Below are 23,463 nucleotides of genomic sequence, written 5' to 3' on the forward strand. Positions count from 1 at the left end.
GAGGTCCCTGAAGGTTGCCGAGTTGCCAGGGCCAGTACTTCAGCCTCTCTGCACTACCTGCTCATTGCACTTCTGAGCTGGTTATTCAGTTTAAGAAGAAAGGCACTTGTTTGGGACACATTTACCTTGTCCTGACACTCTCCAGTTGTCATCTCTGCCTCTCCCTGTGTCTCCAAAACACTGCAGGGAACCCCGATTCCCTCCGGTCGGTACACCCTTGCACCTCTGCAGCAGAACAGCCAGGGCAGACTCAAGGAGCACAAGGCAACGTTTCCCTGCTTTTTCGGGGAGGGGGTTTAGCTGAAGTGACCTGACAGATCTTCCCAAACTGGTTCAATAGGTGCTGCTAAGGGCACAGGGCTCCTTGCCCTCTCCGTGGAGGAGATCCTGGGTTTCACTTCCCGCTCCATCAGCGGAGGGGCCGCCAAAACCCGGGACGAGGGGTATGGAAAAAGAGGAGCCCACCGAGAGGCAGGGTCGGAGCTCCTCACTAATGGAGCCACGGGCCCTGGGGGGGCTGCCAGCGGGGGGGAGCGGACTGGGGAGCCTTTTCTGAGCCCTGAACTGACTGTGTCTTTCGAGAGGAATGCAACCCATTCATCACCGATAATACTATAAAAGAATCCTTCCTGCTTGCCGGCCAATAATGAAAGTGGTTTTTTATGGCTTTGGGGATTGTTGGTTTTATTTGTTTGTTTGTTTTATTTTTAGGGGGATGCTACTGGGAATCAAGGAAAAACAAACAAGGCGGACCCAGTGGGACACAAAGCCGTCCTTTCTACAGCTTCAGAAACGTCTTTTGATGGGTGCAGAGCGATAACCTCCAGTCGAGGGTCCTTGTAATAAATAGGTGCGCTAAAAGGAGTTGTGGGGTCCTGAAAAGCACCACTGGGGACCAGATCTTTACAGTCCTTCGGAGGAATTAATCAGGAAGTCCCCGCTGGCTTTATCCAAAGCCTGTTGCAAAGACTGACAGCCTTCCGGGTGAGCTCGGGTCCTTGGATCTGTAGGAATACCAGAATCCCTTTACTTGGCTATTTAAACTACCTGGACACAGCGAGGTGTTAATGAGCATCATTGAAGTTAGCTGCTACTCCGCTATTGAATTCCTACTTCTATAAGTTTGGGGATCTTTAAGAGACTTGCCTAGGTCAGGTCAAAGCTTAGAAGAGTTTCTCCCTGGGTTTTATTGAACGATTTGGCAAGAAGGGTTGCAGAGCAGTAATTGCGGAGGCCCCAGGAGCATCTAGGAATTAAGCGTCCCTTGGGAGACGGTCAAGGAGGTGACTCCCGTCCTCCAGGATAGGCAGGGATAAAAGGTGTTTGATGGGAGCATCACGGAAGTGCTCCTGGAAAGGATGGAGCCCCGCAGCCAGCGGCGTGCACAGGGCAGAGGCTGCAGACAATGTGGCTTCTAAAAGAACACGCCGTTTTCCACTTGTCTCTCGCTCTTTTCCTTCCCCTCCTTCATCTCTGACCTGAAGCCAGGTAGGTCAGCTGCTTCTCTTTGAAGCTGCTTTTCTTGTTGGTTGAATTGACTCTTGAAAGCAGCATCACAGCTGACCGACATTCGTGCTACAGGTGGCAGAAATAGTTTTCTCTTCGTCTCTTAAGCCCTTTTTCTATTTTCCCTGTCTTATTGTTCTGTCATCAGACATGCTAATGTCTTTTTCTCAAGCCCTCCACCCTATACCTTCCCTCATTGCATTTATTTTCCTTTGCTTATTGATGGTGTGAAATGCATCCTCTGTTCAGTAATTTCAACAGGGAGTTTAAAAACAACCCCGTTGCTACCCTAGTTTAGAGGGAAGTATCATACTGTAGTTTCTTCCATGCCCGGGCTTTGCTTTTTTAAATATTTTTTCTTTCCTTGTAATGCTGCACATCAATAAATAAATAAACAAACGAACACACACGAACCTGTGTTGAGCGCATCAGAGCTCCCCGGGGCTGGTGACATTCCCCAGCATCTTCAATGTGAAAGCACAGTTCCAGGATGTGAAGTGTGAACCTTTAATTCGTTTTAAAACTGTCAGAGGTCTGGGCCGCACCTTTAGACATGAGGTATAGAGGAGAGAAGGCTTTACACCATCCCCACACCTGCTCCTCACCCCCCCGCACCGCTTCCTCTCAGCTGGATCAGCAACACGCGTGGGACTCGGAGGGGTGAACAGAGCAATTTACGAGCCGCAGCCTCTTCTTTTTGTGTGACAACCCGAGGCATGCCTGTGTGTGTTTAACCCCCCGGCACGTTTCCAGAAGAAGCCCCACTCCACCGGCGCTGCCCCCGCTCCCCGGCCGCCCGCCTCCCGCTCTCCCCGGCAGATGGAGCATCCTCATCGCTTTTCACCCACGGCCGACGCCGCTGGCTCGGCCCTCCGCCCCGAAGCCCTCAGAAACGTTTATCTTTCCCTCGTAACTCTCACTGTTACGGCAAACGGGTGGGTTTTGAGGGGGCACGCACCCCACTGATATAACCCCGAGGGAGCGGAGGGCTGCGGTAAAATGGACTCAGCCCCTTCGGGCGGTAAATGAAGCTGCTCCGGGCTTCCCGTCCTGACAGCCGGCAGCTGCCACCTTTGCTTTCACCTATCCCACTCATCCCCGGCAAGGAGGGTGGTGACGGGGTGTTTTCTTTTGTTTTTAAGACATCTGTGTTTTAGACACCTGACGGGGCTGAGCTGCCTTTCCCCTTCACCCGCCCCGGGGCGCGGGGGGCTGCGCGGCCATTTTCCCGCCTCACTGGGGCAGGCGGCCGGGAGGGAGAGAGACGAGGCGGTGCTCAGCCCTCACCGGGGGTGAAGCAGGCCCTTCCTCGAGGTGCGGGGCTCCTCCCGGGGTAGGTTGGTTGCGGTTCTGGGCCGCCTCTGTTCCCCCTCCCGGACGGCGGGGACGAAGCTGAGGGAGAGGGGCGATATCTATGCTCTGGGCCGCTCCTCTTGATGGCGCTGGGTGAGGCTCTGGCGGCAGTCATGGCTCGTACAGCCCCTTCTCCTTCAGGTAGCGCCTCAGACGGTGCTGGGCCACCAAATCCTGGTCACTTTCCCAGTGTTGATGCCCCCCCAAAAATACAGCGGGGCCACCTGGCTGCTCTGTCACCTCTGTCCTCTGGGAGGGACTCGCTCTCTTGTGCCGCCATTTTGTGGCACTCACCTGAGGTCCCGGTGCTATACCAGAGGATGTGGTTGGTTTTTTTTTTCCTCTTACCATTGTGACAAAAATCGGTTTAATTTTTAAATTCCGGGAATTTAGGGAATAATCTGCAGCAATATCGTTTTTTGTTTAGTGTGTGCCTGACTGAATAAGATGTGGCAATCCCGTAGATGTTTGACTTTTGGAGGACAGACATGTCTGTAGGTAGTAATGAAGGTGCTGTGCATAATGCCCGCTGGCACTGCAGTTATTAAAATATAAATGTTAGAAACAGGGACTTGATAAACAAACAGCCCTTCAATTACGTTAACTCAGATGTAATAACTCGTCAGGAAAGGGCTTTGATGGTGATAGAAACTGTTGAAATGGGTTTTGGAAAAAGGTGGCCCCTCCTCACCTTAAATGCAAGGTTAAAGTCTCCTCACAGGGTTCCTAAAACTGTTGAAGGGGAGGAACAGAGGGGACACAAACAGCACAATGAGAGGCACGTTATTTTTAAGCAGAGATAAATTGTTAATTTAGAATTGTGGACTATTAAATTTCAAGAAGAATATAATAATCAGCCTCTTATGAGATCCTTAAACAATAATGAGTAGCACAGGAGAAATGCAGGTTGCTCTCAAAAGAACCCTCCTGGAATTAAAATTATTTATACACAAGCAAACATAAATTAATACTGTTGCCCAGCTGACAATGGGTAGAATCGAGCATTTGATTTTAAAGGAGAAATTTTCCTGATAAAGTATGGGTATTTTTCACCTTTTAATCAAGAACCTAGAAAGGGCTGTTGTTGAATTAATATGAAACTACTCCTCTAACTGCTATGACAAGTGGCATTAATATTAGTGTTATGATAATATCTGGAGCCACCATCAGGCAGCTTTTTCATGTTTCCTGCACTTAATAAAATCCTGTAATACATAAAACTTTATTGCCACAATTGAATTCCATATAACTGCATTTATTAATGTGATACAAAAATGCAAGATGCATAATAATATCTTTCTTCTGATAGCATTCTCGGTGGCACCATTAGAAATAATATATACAATTAGAAGCTGTCTTACTTGCTACTGTGTAGTACACATTTCTCTTTAACAAAAATAACAGACCCATATGAGAATATCTTCTCAATTTGTCATCTGTAGTTGGCTGCTTTTCTCCAGTAGAACCAAGAATCAGTTTTTACTATATTTGTTGACTAGTGTCTTGTGTGTCCTCTTAATTCATGTCTTTTGCAGTTGCTTGATTTTGACAACTCTTTATATAAATTGTACTGGAAACTTAAAAAAAAACCAAACACAAACACTTCAATTCTGTTTCCCTCCTACAAAAGCACTCAGAAGAGAAATCTAATTGTCTTAGTGACTAGATGATAGAATAGTATGTATATTAATATGATGTATGTGTGCAGTCTGCTTTGTTGGTGAACTTTCTGTAGTGGATTCTGTGATTTATAAAAAAAATAACAGAAATTTATTGCTTTTTAAAGTAACGTGTGTGCTTTTTATTCTGTATTCATCTGTGTATCTTTTGCATATTCCTCAATGTCTTACAGGTTTTATAGTCAAGGAAACAACTAACAAATGCTGTTAAACTGTTTCTGAAGACAAACTAATTTTTGCATCCAAAGAATTACTTAATATTTTCTTTCAAATTGTGTCAAAGCAAAAATACTCTGCATTGACTAGAGGTAGTATTTTTTAGTATTTTTCTTAGTATTTTCAGAAAACGTTTTGTTTGCTATCTTGTTTCCAGGCACCGGGGAACAAGGGTTCCAAGCTTTTAAATAGATTTGGTAAAACTATTATCTTTTTCTCAGCGTTTTTATCACAGCCTATACTAATCCAGTCACTTGGATTAGATGTTCTGATCCTCACTTAACTATTAGGCAAATTCATTTCTGTCAAACATCCAGCATTTTAAATGCTCCTCCCCACCCCCTCCTGTTTCCACAGTCTCAGTGCTCCAGTATGTAGCTTAATGCCACTTTAGTTCCATTCTGCAGTTGTTTTCCATTCCACTTTATCCTGGATTAGGATCTCATCCTCATCTCCAATTTGTTGTAGCTCTACTTCTTACACAGTACTAAGAGTATGAGCAAGCCCTTGTGGGACAAGTATCAGATAACTTTGCTTAATGTTAATTATATGGGAGCTAACTAGATGTACTCTGTTCTGATAAAATGCTGAGGGCATCCTTTTTAGAAGACTACATGACTCCCAAGTTGTTTAAAACCCTGTAACTGAATTTCTGCACAGAGCAGCACTATACAAACAGAACAATAACTCTGGAGTAACCAGGTGTCCATTGCATATGAATTCTGTCTTTAATGCATATACCTTCTGATTTAAATGTCCTTTACCAATAGTATGGGAGGAGTGTACAGGGTAAGTAGCTTTTGCATTACCAGGGTTGAAGTCGATAGGCTTAGTAAACCAGCTGGAACAGAGGCTGCACATTTTGTACACAAGCCTCTTTTCTTGCATTCTTTGTGCCCTCTAAGAACATTAAGCCTCTCAAAGACATAACTGCTCCAACAACAAACCTTACCTATATCATATACCTCCTTTTTTTCCCCTAAATGTGGTTTAGACTTTCTAAGAGTCCATTACCACTATCAATGAGAAATTTGTTTCCACTAAAGTGTTTTTGATAATTCAGGTGCAATCTTCCCTTTTATCTTAAAATATATGGTATTGTCTTGAGGTTTTGATTTATTTATTGCATCAATAAAACTTTTAACTGTGTAAATCTTTAAATTGCATTTTTCCATGACAGTTCACACAATGAGTGACAGGCTTTTGAGCAACTTAGACAAACTTCTGCTGGAGTTTGGTAGGTCATTAGATAATATATTTTTATATTGATAATTAATAATGTGGTACATATAGTGATGTTTTGTGCTTTCCATGGTTATATTCATATTAAATGAATTTATAGTATTAAGGTTTTTGTTTGCCTATGTTAGTTGTGAGGTTGTGAACGGGGTGCTAACAGCTATTTAAAATGCTATTTATTTTGCTAAAATCTTTGTTAATCAGTGTTTGTGCAGTTAGTTCTGCACCACATACACTTGTTTCACAGCTCAACTCATACATATATGTGTGTATATATGCAAAATTGTTTATTTTCTTCTTAGTTTTCCAGCTAGAACAAACTTCTTATGCTAAGGAACAAGTGAAGCAACAGATAAATTGTGAGTAGTGATAGACTATAATTTTATTAAAAATTAAACACACTCCTTTTATTTCATTAGTTCTGGTACATGTTCTGTGTGCTTCAGGGGCGGAAGCAAACCTAATAATGAAGGCTGTCCTGTGTCCTGCTCTCACCCTACCTCACTTTTTGCTATCAATACTTGCTCATTCTCCCCAGCAGACTCTGCTTTTGCTTCTGACTTTTAGCTAATGCTGTTCAGCTGTCTCATGGACAGCCAGTTTCATGCTGCGCCATTTCCTGCTCTTGCTCTGCAGCTCCTCACAGTCACTGTCAGTTCTTTGATTCAGCTGTGCTTGCTCAATGCATCTGCCACTTGCCTCCCTTTCTTTCCTCATGTTTTTTGTTCTTTCTAGATTTGGACCTCTGCCTCACTGCTTCTCTCTTTCTGATTTCCTGTAATAATGAGAGTTCTCTCAGTTGCTACTACCTACTCAAGCCTGGTACTTTTTTTTTTTTTTTTTTTTTTTTTCTTCAAGCAAGCAGCTGGTAATTGTATTCGAAATTCCAAACAGTAAACCCAATGAGAAAGTCTTGTCCCACATCAAATTCCTTTCCCCCAAGACTTAAAAGGCAGCATAATATTGTGGACAGAGGTCGGGACTGACTTTTTTTTAACCATACTACTATGTGGTATCACTCACTCATGAGAGTAGTTGTGGAAGAGAAACTATACTTTAGGCAGTCTGAGGACATCTGTGCTCATCACTGATACTTAATGAGTAGATATTGAAGCTTGTAACCGTCAGGAAAAAAGAACAAGAGATAATTCTGTCCTAATTGGTGTTCCTCTTGATGGCAAGATATCTAATAATCTTGACTGATAGATCCAAGCAATTACTTATTCATTAAGGAAGATTATCAATATTAAATCGAAGGATCTTAAACATTAAAGCATCTGTAGCACTGAATCTGGTACACCTAGAATTCTGTCTTAATTCTTCAGTCACATAATTGAACCTAAGCATTTATGCAAGCTTGTGTTAAATGAGTGTGCTCTTAGGGAAAATGCAAGGGCTGTGTAGTAAATTTGCATACCTATTTCAGAGACACTTCAGTATGTGTGAACTCACAAGCAACAGCCAAACTTTTAATAGTTTAGGTTAAATCTTTCAAAAACTTACCCACAAATAAATCCACTGATTTAATTTTGTCTCTGTATTACTTGGCAGAGGAACAGTTGTAGCATTCAGCCTCGACTTTTAGTGTGACACAGATTCATCAGGCTTTTTGGCTTGAGTCCCGTTATAACCAGTGGAGGGAAATAGGAACTTTTAGGGTGTGATTTGTTTTATCCCAAATAGAGAGAGCTGAAAGTAGATTAGATAAAGTAAGCTTTCAAAAACATTCACTTGTTTCCCCTGAGTGTAGCTGTAGCCACGGTTGCCTAATTCTAAAGTAGGTGCTTGCTCTGTAAAGTTGGGTGAGTTGGATCTCATCCCCAAGGTTCTTGCAAAAGCAGAGGTGAGTAGAACAAGTCTCACTTGTCACAGGAGTTCTCATCCACAGAAAATTCTAAATAATTCTAAATTAAATGTTAAGTGTATAGATTTGCTTCTATTATACATATTCTGCTATTACAGCTATGTCATATCCAGGTAAAAACCAAAATGTCAAAATGTCACCTGCAGGATACTTCCAAATACACTTTTTTTTTAAACAGAGAAGCATATGTAAGTTGTCCAATAGTTATGTTTCATGTTGGGCTATAGCAAGTTACTGATTTAAGATATTGAAAATATTAAGATATTGAAGATATTCAGAATAACTTAAGATATTGGAATACATTGAGGATCTTTTGCTTTTCACTGACTGATCTTCCTCTCTGAGAAGTATTTGGTTTTTGTTCTTATGTTTTTTTTTCTGGTATAAATGCAGCTGGCATTGAAAGTGAGTGTATAGCAAGCACTGCAAAACCAGACCCAATCTTTAGGATTGAACATGAAGTTCTGGTGCAGTAATTCAAAGAACTACAGATGAATCTTGCAGAACTAAGATGCCTTTCCTGGTTAGGTAGATGAGAAGGGCAAGATGTCTGTGAATGACTTATCTTTAGGGCCACCAACTTTGGCATACAGCACATGAGGGCAGCAGTGATAACAGGGGGTGATTTGCCACTAATAAATCTGAAATCTTGTTTGAAAAAAAAAATGAAATAGTGCAAAGGAAAAAAAATGCACCTAATTGTGGTCATTGCATTGCAACACAAGTATGCTGGGTAGTTCTCCCAGCTTTTACTTGTAAAAGAGAACACTGATCATGTTCCAAAATTTAGATTCTCTATTAATGACTCATTCAGAAAATGTTATCACCTGTCTGCTATTAGAAAGGCAGAATTAAGAATCTTCCTTGGGAATCTCTGCAGATATCATAGTGCTTGAGGGTTAGTTGTTATAATACTTTTTTTTCATTAATCAACTTCTCTTCTATATTAATTTACTAAAAATAAATTATTTATAATGTGAATAACTTACATTGTTAATTTACACATTCCCACCTTGAGTAAATTCCATTTTTATTTTAATTCCTCCATTTCTAGTAATAATTTGCATACATCCCCTACATTCTTCCCTTCTTGTAGTCAGCTTTCCAATTAAAAGCATTCGTGTTTCTGGACCTCTAAAAAGAGAAGTAATGTGTGAATGAGACCTTTATCTGGAGCAACTTCTGTGTTTCATTCAGTCTCCCCTGTTGCAAACATTACTGAGGGCAAAGTGACTTACACCCTGCTTTCCCTGTCTTCTACCAGTGTCTGCAGACACTGAACTGCAAATAAAAATAAATAAAAAGAAGGATCAGTTCTAGCTGTTAAGAGTGGTGTTCTTTCTGCCACTAATAGTTACTTCAGCTTTGTATAGAGTGGGGTGTAGAAACAGAACAAAAAAGTTTTTTTCTTCCAAAGTCAGTTCACAATATTAGATGACTAATACTGCAAAGTTGAAAGTTGAATTTCCCAAAGTTTTTGACTCCCTGAATTGTTGCTTTGCTTAACTACAGTGGGTCCTCTCATCTGGCACTATTGAGATGAGCTATTTTGGAAGAAATCTGTAATCATTCTGAATGTAGACTTCATGGGTATGTTGAAAATACATCAGCTTACTTTTAAAATTTATTTTTAATTCCAGTGTATACTGCACAAATCACTGAAAAAAAGAATGAAATCGCGAGGTTGCAGGAAAATATAAATAACAGCAATGATGCAATTGCTGATCTGCAAAAGCAAAATGAGAGCAGCAAGGAGAGCTGTAATGCGTAAGTATAACCTAGCCTGAGCTTTGAGTTCTGCTTGTCATTAAGAAATTCAAAGAGGAAGTAGTGTAATAATATTTATGTTAAAGAAAATTGTAACATTTTCCTATTTTTTTTTCGAGCTGAAAGTTATCTGGTACAAAAAGTGCAGTATTACCCACCCCCTGAGAAAAAGTAAATTATAGAAAACCAGACTACATTTCAGTCTGTTTTATTTTTTAATTAGAATCAACAGTTTTCAGAGATCATACGTATTGTGAAAGTATTCACTTAGTAAGGTAATAGGAATGGTTTTTCTGTATTTGGACACATTTGGCTTCTGTCAAATTTGAACAATATTAAGAATAATGTTACAGTGGTTTTTTTTACCTAGAAAAAAAGTTAATAATTATCAGTGACAATAAGACTCCATTATATTCTTTGTTTACTTCTGAATCAGGCTTCCTGAAACTTTCTACTCTTTGTTCACAAAATGTTTCAAATTACTTTTTGTTCTGTGCATATTCTCCCATAGGATGTATCATACAGATATGTGTGCATTTCTGCTAGCAGATTTTGGTATAATTTTTACTGCTAAATTGTTCTTCCAGGTACACTTCTGACCAATGCAGTGGGCTTCAGTTCAGTTTTCTTGATAGAAATTTTTCTGTCAGATTATTAGTGCAAGTGTTAAATGCAGATCACTGTTGGATCTTAGTAATTTGAGGTTTCTCAAGCAAAAATTTGGCTACAAGGAGTTATTTTATTGTGTGGAATGTCTAATTTAAAAAAATTAAAGTCTCAGGTGTTTGCAACGGCAGCTAAGAAGGCAGATTTGTATTTGACAGTACAGAGGGTTTGGACCAAGGGATACAGTTTTCATTGCAGTGTTCACAATTTGTCTTGTTCCTTGGCAGAGGAACTGATGAATTGTTAGCAAATTCCATACATTTTAGGGGGTTTGCAGTTATTTACCCACAGATAAGTACTTGACTGAAACTGTCTATAACATCTGTTTGAAATTTTTTTTAGGATCTTAATGGAAAATGTGGTTGTTTTTAAGAATAATGAGGAAGAGAGAAAATCGGGTTCCTTTCTAACTTTATTTTAAACTATTGTGATAATGAGAGAAGGGAATAATTAGTGAATGCAGTGGGTATAGTGGCTAGTTTTTTGAATCATTTGACATGCCATACAGAATTGTAGCTTTATCATAAAGAGAATTAGGAAATTATTTGTCCTTTACAAGAAGATTACTATTTTCCTTCACATTAAATTCCTGTCCCTGATGCAGTATAAAATAAACACTTTTGTAAGTTTCTGAAACCATTTACACTACTTCCTTAACTGTCTTTTGAAGCTGCAAATCTGCTTGCAAATCACAGACTGTTAAGCAATCCAAATAATAAAGAAAAAAATTGAGTGTAGAACTAAGGATCTGATCTAAATTTTAATCATTGAATTCAAAAGGTTTTGGCTCTGGTCCTACAAAGAATAATTAATGGCATTAGTGTAAAGAGACTGAAAATGAGAAGTGACTCATTAATGAATACATGTATTCATAGAAGGACAATGCATGCAGAAGAGTAGAGACTTTGTGTCTTAAATTATTGAAAATGTCATTTAACGACATACTGAAGACTGTGATAAACAAGCCCTAGATATAAGATCAAACAATTAGAGCACTTGCATATTAGAATCATCTTAAACATCTAAAATTTATTCTAGTTGATACTCCATATGGACTGGCAATGAGTCTAATGTTGGTTTTGTAAAAACAGATCTTGTTTGGGAGTCACAATCACCCTCACAGCTGAGTAATAGCCAGTAGTGCTCAATAGGGCTCTGAAGGAAGTAACTTTTTGTCTGGATTACAAGATATTGTTGTATATTGAAGCATGTTTGGAGACTTTGAACAAAATGGAGGATTCTTACATTCAACAAGTCTACCAAAATTATGATACATGAGATAGAAGTATTGGGATACTGCTGTGTTTTCTAAAGCAATCCGTATTGGTCTGTGTAACAAAAACTGAAGGCACAAAAATACCAAAATGAAATATGTACTTTTAGACAAGTGATGACATTTTTCTAAGATTTAGTTTCTTGAATGATTCAGTCTAGAAATGCTGTTCCCAGAACAATAGGAAGTGGTGTAATACTACTGGTGGAACCTATTCAGATTTTATTCAGATTTTTCTGAGTTTCTGTTTATTTGGCTTATTTTATTTTATTTTGGGGGGGTGTTCAAAGATAGTGAGATGGAAATAAATAAATAAATAAATAAAAAGCCAGATAAACATAGAGTGTGGCTATTATGGAAAATAAATTGTTGTTTTGTCCCATTAGCTACACTACAGGGTATTTGTATTGCTTTCAGATTAGTGTGGATAAAGATTTTTTTATACCTTAGCTGATGAAAGGAAGGAAAAATAAATGTGATAGCTACCAAGAGCCTCTGTGAAACAGTGATGCATTTGGCAAAGTGGTAGATAATCTGCTTGAATACTGTATACCACATTGTGTTTACTAAACAGTGTTCTTGTGCTTTTTTTTTGCATGTGCACAGAATAGATGTGAACACAAAATGTAACACGCAGTGTGGTTGGCACTCATATAATAAAAGCTCTATGACTTTTTCATTGCTTTTTTTTTTTTTTCTTGTTCCTCCAAAGAAAAAGGTAGAGTTTTCTGAGGAGAAGATCAGTGTTTCTATGCCAGTATATTTTATATCAGTGTGTTGTTTCCACTTTTTAAAAAAATCTGACCCTTAATAAGTTCAGCTTTCTGCTGTATTTGCAGTACATATGGTAAAGTAGCATTTTGTAATTACATTTTGATTCACCAGTGGAGTCAGAAAGTTAGTGGCAATAGTGCTAAATTTCCTGAATGGATGCTGCTGTTTCTCATTCAGATTTTTTGTTGACAAACTTTGCTGTTGTTATAAATGTAAATTACACTTTGGGCTTTCCCACCTCCTGGAGTACCTTATTTTTGTTGAATGCCATTGGAACTCAGTTCAGGAAATTAATTTTCATGTCTTTATTCTTCATGTTGCTGGAAGTTGCGTTAAGTTAGCTGTTACTGAAGCCTCTATTTTATTCCACTTTTGGAGTGATTGTCCAAATGAATGTTCATGCTCTGTGTGTTTGCATATTTCATACTCTCCAGTTTAGAGCCTTGGGGCATATTCACATCCAAAAATGCCCTTTACGTACCCTGCTCACGAATATGGAGTGCAAAATGAACCATACACCCTCAGTTGCTCTCACCTGTCCAGTAATGAATTACTTGTTCAGCTGCAACCCTGTTCTGTATTGCCATTTGTCCCCTTCTCCTTGTTGGTGTAACTCTTTAAATGTATCTCTGCTGGTCCAGGTCCACTTAGTCTCTGCAGTCCTAATGGATTTTTGCTTCTGTTTCTTCAATGTTTAGCTTTGAAAGTGTGTATGTGTTCTTAAAATTGAGTTTGGTGTGTACATCTAGGACAGATAGTTTCACTCAGACTAACTTCATTGTAGGTGTTTGTGTTGCCTTAGGGTAGCTTGTGTTCTGGGCAAAATCTATAACTTATAGATCACTTTAAACCCTGATTGGAGAGAGAGTGTGCTGTTTTTTTTTTTACAGAAGGTTCCTTTGGAAGAAGCATGTGATTGTTTTCCATCAGAAATAGGATACCTGTCCTACTCTAGCCCAGTCTGTTTATGTGGTTCAGTCATCATCTGAATCTCAGCTCTCAGCACCTCAGAAGTTGGATCTTGACCACCTGTCATTACATAAGTTATCATCCCTGAATGAGCAGTGTTTGTCACATATTTAGCTCAGTAGACCTAAGTAATTTTTCTGTTATTTCCTGCACTTCACAAGACTTTAGTGTCTGTTATGTCTTATGAAGGTTTGGAGGCTCCATACACCAGAGGTTTCTGAATTTGTTTTTTTACCCTCTTTAAGTTTTAACATCCTGACTATTTGTTCAGTTACAATTTTCTGTGAAAATATCTTTTCTGGTAGTTGTCATCTCAGCCATCCAGGCTCCTTACACCGTTTTTTCAGTCAACATGCTTTCTTTTTAAAGACCTCTTTAAAGACCTCTTTCTTTTTTCTTTTTAAAGACCTCTTTCTTTTTATATACCTCTCCTAAAGATCACACATAAATTTCACTTGAATCAGAAAGTTTATCTGCCTGTTTTTCTGGAGTCCCCACATCCAAAAAGAGGTATCTGTAATACCTGGGTGTTGAGAGATCACTGTTAGTTCATGGGTTGTAAATCCTTCATGTATTCCCTGAAGTTGCTGTGCTTCCAGTACAACCTGCAACATCCAGCTGTAAGAAAATCACTGTGGTGGGCTGTGTCACAGCTCTTACATCATAGGAGATTCCTGAAATGAGAAGATGAACAAAAATTGGATGAATTGTGTTTCAGGACCATAGGGGAGCCACATGAGAGGAGATCCAGGCTGAGCATTATTACAGAATGTGGGACCCATTGGTTTGCTCTAGGGGATTCTAGTTAGGAATGGGGTATGAGCCACTGAGCACCTTTTGTCTGGAGGCAGGTTTCTGGAATAGGTGTATTTAACAGTGTAGATATATTATATAGCCAGATACCTGCATGGAATATGAAAATATATGGGAATTATGACTGAGAGGTAGAAAAGAATCACTTTACAGCCAGTGAAGTTCAGTGCTTGTCAGCCATTAATTTACGATTAAATATTAGCTGGTGTGTCTTCCTATAGAGGTGGAATTTGAGTTTCAATCTAGTCAGGAAGAGGTGGTATGGGTTCCTGTGACTCCAGGCTGCCAGGCCAGTGTTCCCAGTGTCTGGGTTATTGTACTGAAGACAGCCAGCTCTTTCTGGCTGTTTTCTCTGAGCAGGACTCCCTTAGAAAACAAAGGAAATTTTGATTTTGTGACTGCTGCTTGCATCTAGGTATGAGATAAGTGCTGGTGATATTGATGAGAACAAAATTGTGTGCATCCCTGCAAGAAGGTTGTACATATCTAACAGATATACTGATGTCTCCTGAGTACCTAATATGTGGATTTAGGTGCCTAGCTCCTAATAAAGAGGTTCACTCTTTACTCCTTAAAAAGAGCTTTATAGTATTTGTTAATCCTATATATATATTCTTGAATTTACAACTTGAAAATCCTAAGAAAATAAGTGTGCTAATGTAAAAGCCTTCTGTACTAAACCTGTTTATATTTGGCTTTCAAAACATAAATGAAATAAATTGTTCTAGTAAGCTACCTAAAGTAACTTGAAATCTTTGTCTCTGTATATTTTTTACTTAGGAAAGACCACTTCTATGATTTTTAAAAATTTATTTCCACTTCTTCCACAGCTGGAAGCCCACCTATGCAATTCTTAGCAAGCATGAAGAATATTTGAAAAATGAACTTGAAGCTTTACAAGAAGCTATAGAAAATGAGAGGTACCTATGATTGTGTGAGATGAGGTTTCTAGCAGTATAACTCACTACCCTCTCTAAACTTATCCAGCAAAGATAGTGCAGTCTGCATCAAAACACTGTTGCAGAATTTTCCAGATAATATACATAACAGAGTAATTAAAAGAATTTTTGTTTTATATTGTAATGAGGTCATGTTATTTTGTATTTACCAGTGGAATAGGATAAAATTCAGTTGCTTCCCAAATGCCTATTACTGTTTTTCAGAACGTTGTTCAGTTGCCTACAATTTCAAGAAAAGCCCAAGAAATAAAAGCAATGATTGTTTTAGCTTTGGCAGAAATATGAAATATCAGAGCATATTTACAAGAGTATATGGAAGTTTTATTTATGAATGATTTTTTTGGCCATTATTATGAAGTATTCATGTGTACTGTGATTTTAATAGTTTCAGATATTTAGATTTGGGAAGGCTTTTTTGAAAATACACAAGTCTTATGTTTTTTCAGAAGTATTATTTAATTTGACCTAAGCCTTTAAATTCATATGTGAGTAAGATAGAAGGGACTAAGTAGGATAAAAATTAGAAGCATTCAGGTAATTTTATGCTTTTCTTCATATGTGAATATATTATTATGTGAATATAAATGGCATATGATCATTAGACTATACAAATCAAGTTCTTGTATACTGCTGTATATTCTTCAAAATAACCACAAAGTATGCAAATTCTATTAGATCCTAAAAAAGCAGGGTAAGTGGCTCAGAAAAGCCTGATCTACAACCATTTTAAGACCAATTGTGGGTAAGTTTCTAGTCAGCATTAACTGCAAATTCAGTTCTGTTTGGTAAGTGGCATTTCAGTTGTTTTGTCTTCATTAATTACATTCTGCATTTTTAAGAAATTATTACTTGTACAATGTAACTGCCTAGATTCAATGGGATAAAGATGAGACCTGATGATTTTCAGTTAAATACTCAGAGTGTGGTGTGCAAATATAACCCTCTCAAGTTCTAATTAACAGCCAGGTGAAACTGATCTTAATTCTAGAGAGGCTGCTCACCTTTACAGATCTGCTTGTGAAAGGGAAGAAATTGGTTAGCTCTTTGGTGACAAAGTCATGGCAGATCCATCTAGATGTCTAAATAGTAATTTAGAAGTGTAACTTTAGGTAATTAAAGATGGTGGCTTTGATTATTTTGTGTTCTTTTTGCCATTTGTCCAAGACAGCAGAAATAGCATGCCCAGTAGCCTTTAATTAAGTCATTTAGTAGCTTATCTGTTTTCTTCCTGTTCAGAGCTCTATATTTGGTGAAAAATCAGGCTAAATTGGCTTTCTATGAGTATATGATTAAGCCATTTTGGCTTTCACTAATTTAAGCTGACAAGCCAAAGAAGCATTACTTTTAAATTGCTTCTTTAGATAACTAGTTTCCATTCCAACATGAAAGTGTTTGATCTGTTTTCCTGAGCTTAATTATGAGACATCATGACTATAAGTAATAAAATAAATTTAATTCATGTATTTTACAAATGGTCTCAACTATAGTCCCTCTTTACTGAAGCATTTGATGATATATTCAAATCATCAGGATGTGCATTCAGCAGATTGTAAATATCTAAATGAGGAAGAAAAGTAAGTACATTTAGAACCTTATGTACTGAGCATTTGGAGGCACTGAGGACATACTGCATCAGATGGGAAGATGTTTCAAAAAGATGGGCAGATCAGTTTGCATTTAATTAGGCACTTATAATGGAGGTTTTAAAAATATTCCAATGAGGTTTTTTGTGTGTGTGTTTAGTTTGTTGGTTTTTTTTATTATTATTGGTTTCCAGAACATGTAAGAATGCTTATGTGAACTGGAAGTTCATCCTGAAAATGGGTGACATGAAGAAGGAGCGAGGAATAAATAACTATCCACATAATGTTTAGGGGCATTGTGGGTGTTTTCCTTTCTCTAATGTGGAACAGGGCTGAATTCTATGGTGTGAAGTGGAGGATGTGAATTGCTTAGGAAGAAGAGTGACAGTTTCTCAGGAATAGTACAGTATATGGTATATAAATATTAATCTGTTGAAAATACATTTTAGGGAAAAAACAATGTTTGAGGATTATTTTCAGAAGCTTGGTATGTACCTGCTGCAACAAATTATTTTACTTATTTATATTTTAAAATTTATTTGTAATACATTCTTAATTGTATGTCAGCAAATATCTTTGTTGCTCTGTTATTGCTTGGAGCATCTATTAGATCAAATAGAACTGAAATTTTTCTACCTTTCATACCTGGGTGATTTTGTACAGTGTACACAAATATTCAGCTCATCAAGAAACTTAGATTCCTGGGATGTTCTACCTGTTTTTCTATCCATGTAGAAAACCAAACAGATTAATGAAAATTTCTACATGAAATCAGGGAAATGTCAGTTCCTTGATTTCACAGTGTTGATCTACAACTTCTTTCTCCTAACTAAACAAGTGTGAACTTCAGTCAGTTTAACAGGAACTAGTGCTTGGAGTATAGTTTTATTTGAAAATTATGATGTTACCTCTTTGCCCATGACTTCTGGTTTCCTTTTGTAAAAGCAGAAGCTTTTGCTATTGAATTTGAGCACAGAATTTTCTCTCTTCCATTGCTTGGGTTAGCCAGAGGGCAACCAGGAGTGTCTGCCTTTTAGTCATGCTGCTTTTAAATGATTAATAGCAGTTTGACATAAAATATCTTCTTTAAAGAGGAATACTGTATGTTTTGCAAGCAGTGAGAACTGTTCCTTAATGTTGGCTTTCTTTATGGTGCAGGCAAACAGGTGAGTCTCTGGCTTTAGTTGATATTAGGCACCATAATTTGTTTCATAAAGGAATTTCTGGTTAATCTGCAGGTGTACTACTAATTGATTTGTTTAAAATTTGCTTCTGTTGCTCACACAGCCTTTTCCTAGAGGATATTTCCTTCACTTTCTGTCATTTCGTATTGGCATATTCTAATACCAAGCAACTTTGTGTAATATTTCTCAGATAATTACTAGTCTGTGCTAATGATACATGCTGGATGTCTGTAGCTGTAACATCTCTTTAAAAGCATGTGCCATCTGCAGAAACACCCACCATCAAACTTAATGATTATCAAACTCTTACTATAGATTTATATATTTTGCTTATGTCTAAATATATCTATTTTTTTTCTTTTTCTTTTTTTCCCTAGTATAAGGGTCATAGAATGTCAACATTTGTAAAAAAAAAGACATCTTTTAATTTCACTACAAGCTGTTACTAAGCTTTTCTTTCCAAATGCAGAATTATAGTTTCTGGGCATTGATTGTTATTACTCATAATTTTAAAACCTATAGATAGGTAATTCTTGTCTGTGTGGGAAATACAGACTTCCTGCAGCTCTGTATTTAGGTTACCTGTGTGTGACATTGCAAACCAGAACCTGTTCCTTGACTGAAATTTTATTGGTTCAGCTTTCCCAAAAGATAGTACATTGGTACTGGAAGTTACCTATAATAAAACTTATGCCTAGCAGCATTATTGTCCAAAAAGACTCATCCCACTGACATAGTTAAATGTTTTCTCTGTCATTAGCAATTTGTCTGAACGAGAAAACATGAAAAAATATTTTCCAGTCTCAAAAAGTCTTTTCCAGTGTAGTGACTGCCACTGCTGTAACACATGAGGGTGGCAATGCTGTGTAACAGCACTTCTCTGTCTCTTCTTTCCAGGCAATATTGATCAGCTTTCTGTGATGAGTTACATCCTATTCTTGATATGGCATCTCTGTTTTTATAGTACAATTTACCAAAAGCCAGCTTAAAGCTTTAAAAATGCTACCAACATTAATTGATACCTCCTTCAATAACCTGTAGCAATGTACTCACACCATGCTAGTGAAATTACATCAGTGTAACACTAATTCAGAGGGCAGTCCTGCAAGAAGCTGAGCATTCTGGCTCCTTGCCAAGTAAACATTTAAGTGTTTGTTTAAGCTTAAGCATGAATAGTCCTTCTGTTTCAGTGTGACTAATGTGTTTATTTAAGGCTTCCCTGAGTCAGGCACGGATTACTCAGCATCTCCTTGGAGGCAGCTTCTCATCCACCAGTGCATCAAGCCCTTGTAAATGTGGGATGCTCACCCAAATTTTCTTTTACTTAAGTTTGATCTGGCTCTACCAAAAGCAGGTGGAGTTGTGGCAATCTACACAAAGAGAGAATTTCACCTACAGGGAGTTTCATTGTAATTACTCAGTGAAAAACCAACAGACTGTCTTTAAATATGGTTTGGTGTACATTCCTTTCAGAATGACAAGGTTTGACTTTATTTACATCTTAAATGTATTCTTTGGTCCATACAGCATGGTCTAAAGAGATAGAAGATAAAAAATAGAGCCAAATAGTGCTGTATTAAATATAATCTGACCTTTTTTCCAGGGCAACAGCAAGTCTAATTGAGGTCATGCCATAACGTAATAATTTTTTTTTTCCTTAGAAACAATGGCTTCATGTGAAAAAAAAATTAAATTAGATGTATTTTTATAGGAAAATGTATCAGGATTATATCACCCAATATAAAGAGGTTTTGAAGCAACACCGTGAAAAATATGCAGAAAGTGCTCTTGCACAGGAATATTACAAGAAAAAGAAAGAGCTTGAAGAAATCCAGGACAGAGTTTTGAAACAGTCAGAAAAATACAAATGGAAAGAAGATTCCTGCTTTGATAATCCGGGTACTACTATTATCAGTGCTTTTACAGTAGAGACAATTGGTAGTGCTATTAATTAAAATATTAATTTTTTTATTAAATATTAATAAAAGGATATTAAAGGATATCTCTGCTGTACAGAGATCCTCTAATTTTCCACAGTTCCTCCTAGGCTAATAAAAAGACTTCTTTTAGTTGTGCCACTTTTAGGAAAAAATCTGTAGCAAACTGAGACTTTGAAAAAGAATTTGGGCTACACATATTAATTAATACTAGTTGCTCTGACACATTAATTTAATGGGGGGAGGTTTGCCATTGGGCTTTTGGGGGTAAAAAAAGTGCTAGGATTATTTTAGCACTATCCTTTCAAAGTTTTACATTTATTTTTCGTACATTTTTAGTGCTATTTTTAATGGCATTGCTCTGTTACAGTGCTATTTCTTTTGTGCATACTAAGTAGAGAGAAGTGCTCCTGATCTATTCGTTTATCTTGTATTTATAAAGAAATGTATACTTGTGAATGAATAATCTGAAATGAAATTTTATTTCTGCAGAGCCTTTTCCTTTTAAATCCCTAAATGACTGGGCTGTACATATGTATCCTTGGTTTTTAGTATTTATGCCGTTTATAGGGAAGAAAGTTTATATTTACCTTTCAGATCATTCTGTTAAAATGTAAAGTAATTATTTATATATTTATGTTTAGAGTGGCAGCATTGTCATTTGTCTGGGAAAAATGAGTGTCAAATGATCTTCTTCAGTTTACATTTTTAATAGCATTTTGAGGAAAGAAAATTAAACTATACTTAATGGCACAGCAGTCAAAATGCTTCATTAAGAAGAAGCCTAAATTAAATTATATTTGTAGACTTGCCTGAGAAATTTATGTTTGTCAGAGCTTTCTATTCCTCTAGCATTTGCACTTAGGGCATAGGGGTGGAAAGGACCTGGTAGTATCCCTTGGAAAAAATTATGTTGCAATATATATTCCATAATGTGAAAGTGCTTCTTCGAGGCAAAAAACACAGGAAATGTTAAAGCTTGCTGCAGTTGCTGCTCAGGAGTCCATGGAACTGCAAAAAGAAGCAGAGGAATTAGAAATGAAAATAAATTACATAAAAAAGGTAATTGGATTTTATTTTATATAAATACATTTTTTATATGTAGCTATCCATGCTACTGTTATATTTTCTGAAACATAAAAAAGGAGAATATTTTCAAGCACACAGACCAACAGGGTGATTGAACCATCAGTAATTATGTTTCTATAGCATCACATATGTTTTCCTAGAGAAGAGGGGTCCATGAACGTAAATGCTCTTAAACCTTGCTTTCTGTTGACCTCAGTTTACACCAGAATTTCTGTCAAGGCACTGTGTCAGGATGTCTTTCCTGCTACTTCAAGAGGGCCAGAGAATACACTTCAAAATGTAGCAGGGCCACACGTTAGTGAGCCCCAGGGCTTGAGTACACAGCTTTCACAGTTACTGCTGCTTTTCAAGGTTTGGTTAATCTGAATGCTTTTAAGTAAATATGCTTTGCAGTATTGATAATGCAAAGTTCTTTTGTTTGTTTGTTTGTTTTTTTTTTGTTTCTTTCTTTCTTTCTTTGTACTTTGGTTGGTTGATTGTTTTGGTTTTTGTTTTTGTTTTGGGGTTTTTTGTTTGGTTGGTTTTTGTTTGTTTGTTTTTTCCTTTTCCCCCAAATAAATGTGTGGGTAAATAATACTCAGAGATAAAACTGGTTGACTTAAGACAGGAGATCAGTGTGGTTACACTGAAGAAGCACTAATTCCAAAGAGACAGTCTTCCAAAAAAAGGAGCTTTGTCAGGGCAGCATTTTCACCCACTCTTCTACTAGGAGGGAAAAGGTCTTTCCTCAGCCTCAGTAGCCCAGTCTTGTGGAGATTTTCATAAGTTTTTGTAGTATTGACTCTGGACACTTTTAATTCTCTGGACCAAATGTTCAAGGACTTCCTCCATTGCTGTGTCAGTTGTTTCCACACAGCCAGCCTCATCCTGATAGCAACATATTGTGCTGTTTTGGTATGGTATTTTTAACACTCACAGACTGATGCTCCTAATGTGGCATGTGGTGTATAAACATACAGTAAAAAGGGATATGATGAATTTATTTATAACCATGAAGGACACTGTGTAAGTAGCTCCTTGTTCTTAATAAATATGTTGATTAATTGCTCAAAAACTTCTGTATTTATTCCAGTTGTTACAGTTGGTCTAACAAAAAATATTTCCTCTCTTTAGCCTTTTTTTTTTTCCAGGCCATCTTGTATACAAAAACTCTGCTGCCATGCACTGCTTCACCAGGTTTAGAAAACATTTACAGCATGTAGCTATAATTTTTCAAGTTTCTTTGACTATTATTTGTTCTTTATCTTTTCAGGCATTTGAAGAGACTACAGAAGATCAAAATAATTCCAAAGTGATTGAAGGAAAAGATCAGAAAAGTCTAGAGAAGCCAAAGGAGTTCAAAGAAAGGTAAACTTAAAAATTATTTCTCTCTCTTGCTTTCATTCAGGTTATTCTCCCAGCATTTACACAAAGACTGCCACAGAACACAAATTGCTGCTAAATAATGTCTGGCAAGCTTCTCTAACCTTGGTCATGTGATTTAATTATATAATTTTGAAAGTTTTATATTTCCTGAGGTTAAGATGGTGACAGATGTTGATTCTTGGAAGGGAAATGTCTCTGGAAACAATTTATTCAAAAGTATTTTGTAGAAACCTTTGCTCCTCACAGCTCCTGATAGATCTATGTGAATAGCTTTACAAGTTTTGAATACAATTGCAGTGACTGCACTCAAAGGGAAAACACATTAACTCTGCTAAAGACATGTTTGGGGCAGAAGAGTCAGGGTTCCACGTGTCATTTGTCTTCAGCTCTGAACTGCTTAAGGAATCTAACTCTTAATTTAGTTCCTAAAATCAAGCAGGAGTGCAATTTTCATGGGCAAGATTAATGGGTTAGTAATTAGTGGTCATTTACAACTGGGACTCACTTTAGTCAGAGCTCAATTACAATGATGGAAAATTACCAAAGGACCATCTTGCACTTATCTTGAGTCTTTGTGAATGTTGAAGCATCAGCCTTAGCACTAACACTTTGAGGTCAAAATGCATTTTAAACTGAAAATATGCCCAAAAGACTTTTGTCCAGGTGATTGTATATTATGGTGTGATTGAAACAGAAGCTTTTAGGGCTTTACATAGGACTTTAATGGACTGCACCTGTAGTAATGTGTTATTTTAATAATCTCTAAGATCCTTTCTACAGGGGCAATTTAGGTGTTTAACATTTTCTTACAGACCTATGAATTATTCAGATAATTTTTTTGTGTGTGAGATTTAAGCCTTTACACCCGTTCTACCTTCTTATGTGAACTTTTTTTAATTGGGAAGACCTCAGAAATAGAAGGAAGCAAGAAATCCTCTTAATTTTAAGACCAGGTAACAAGAAAAGATATGGGAAGCCCATAATTTCAGGTTTAAATTTCACTTTCAAAGAAATCCATGTATATTTAATTGCAAAAAGCAAAATGCCAATTAAAGATCTATTCCAAAAGACAGAGATCTATGCAGTTCATGGGGTGCTTTGGTAGACCTGCCAGTTTTATGTTTACTTCCTTGTCATGGAGCTTTCAGGGGCTTGTACCTCCACTTGAAGATGTCTTGATTACATAACAAATACATATTTTTGGTGTTCTTACTGAGGCAACAATGC

General features: G+C 37.4%; 1 protein-coding gene across 1 annotated transcript in view; it reads left to right on the plus strand.

Annotated features, from left to right (window-relative positions):
* Positions 1-5,942: 5,942 nt before the first annotated feature.
* C5AH14orf39 (chromosome 5A C14orf39 homolog) overlaps positions 5,943-23,463 on the plus strand; it is a 29,371-nt gene continuing 11,850 nt past the window's right edge. The window contains exons 1-8 of the mRNA XM_030452370.1: positions 5,943-5,991; positions 6,296-6,352; positions 9,498-9,624; positions 14,950-15,039; positions 19,557-19,744; positions 20,275-20,317; positions 20,724-20,844; positions 22,124-22,218. Of these exons, the coding sequence (XP_030308230.1) occupies positions 5,943-5,991; positions 6,296-6,352; positions 9,498-9,624; positions 14,950-15,039; positions 19,557-19,744; positions 20,275-20,317; positions 20,724-20,844; positions 22,124-22,218 (770 nt within the window). The remainder of the gene's footprint in view (positions 5,992-6,295; positions 6,353-9,497; positions 9,625-14,949; positions 15,040-19,556; positions 19,745-20,274; positions 20,318-20,723; positions 20,845-22,123; positions 22,219-23,463) is intronic.

Source organism: Calypte anna, chromosome 5A (genome assembly GCF_003957555.1).
Source record: "Calypte anna isolate BGI_N300 chromosome 5A, bCalAnn1_v1.p, whole genome shotgun sequence".
Taxonomy (NCBI): Eukaryota; Metazoa; Chordata; class Aves; order Apodiformes; family Trochilidae; genus Calypte; species Calypte anna.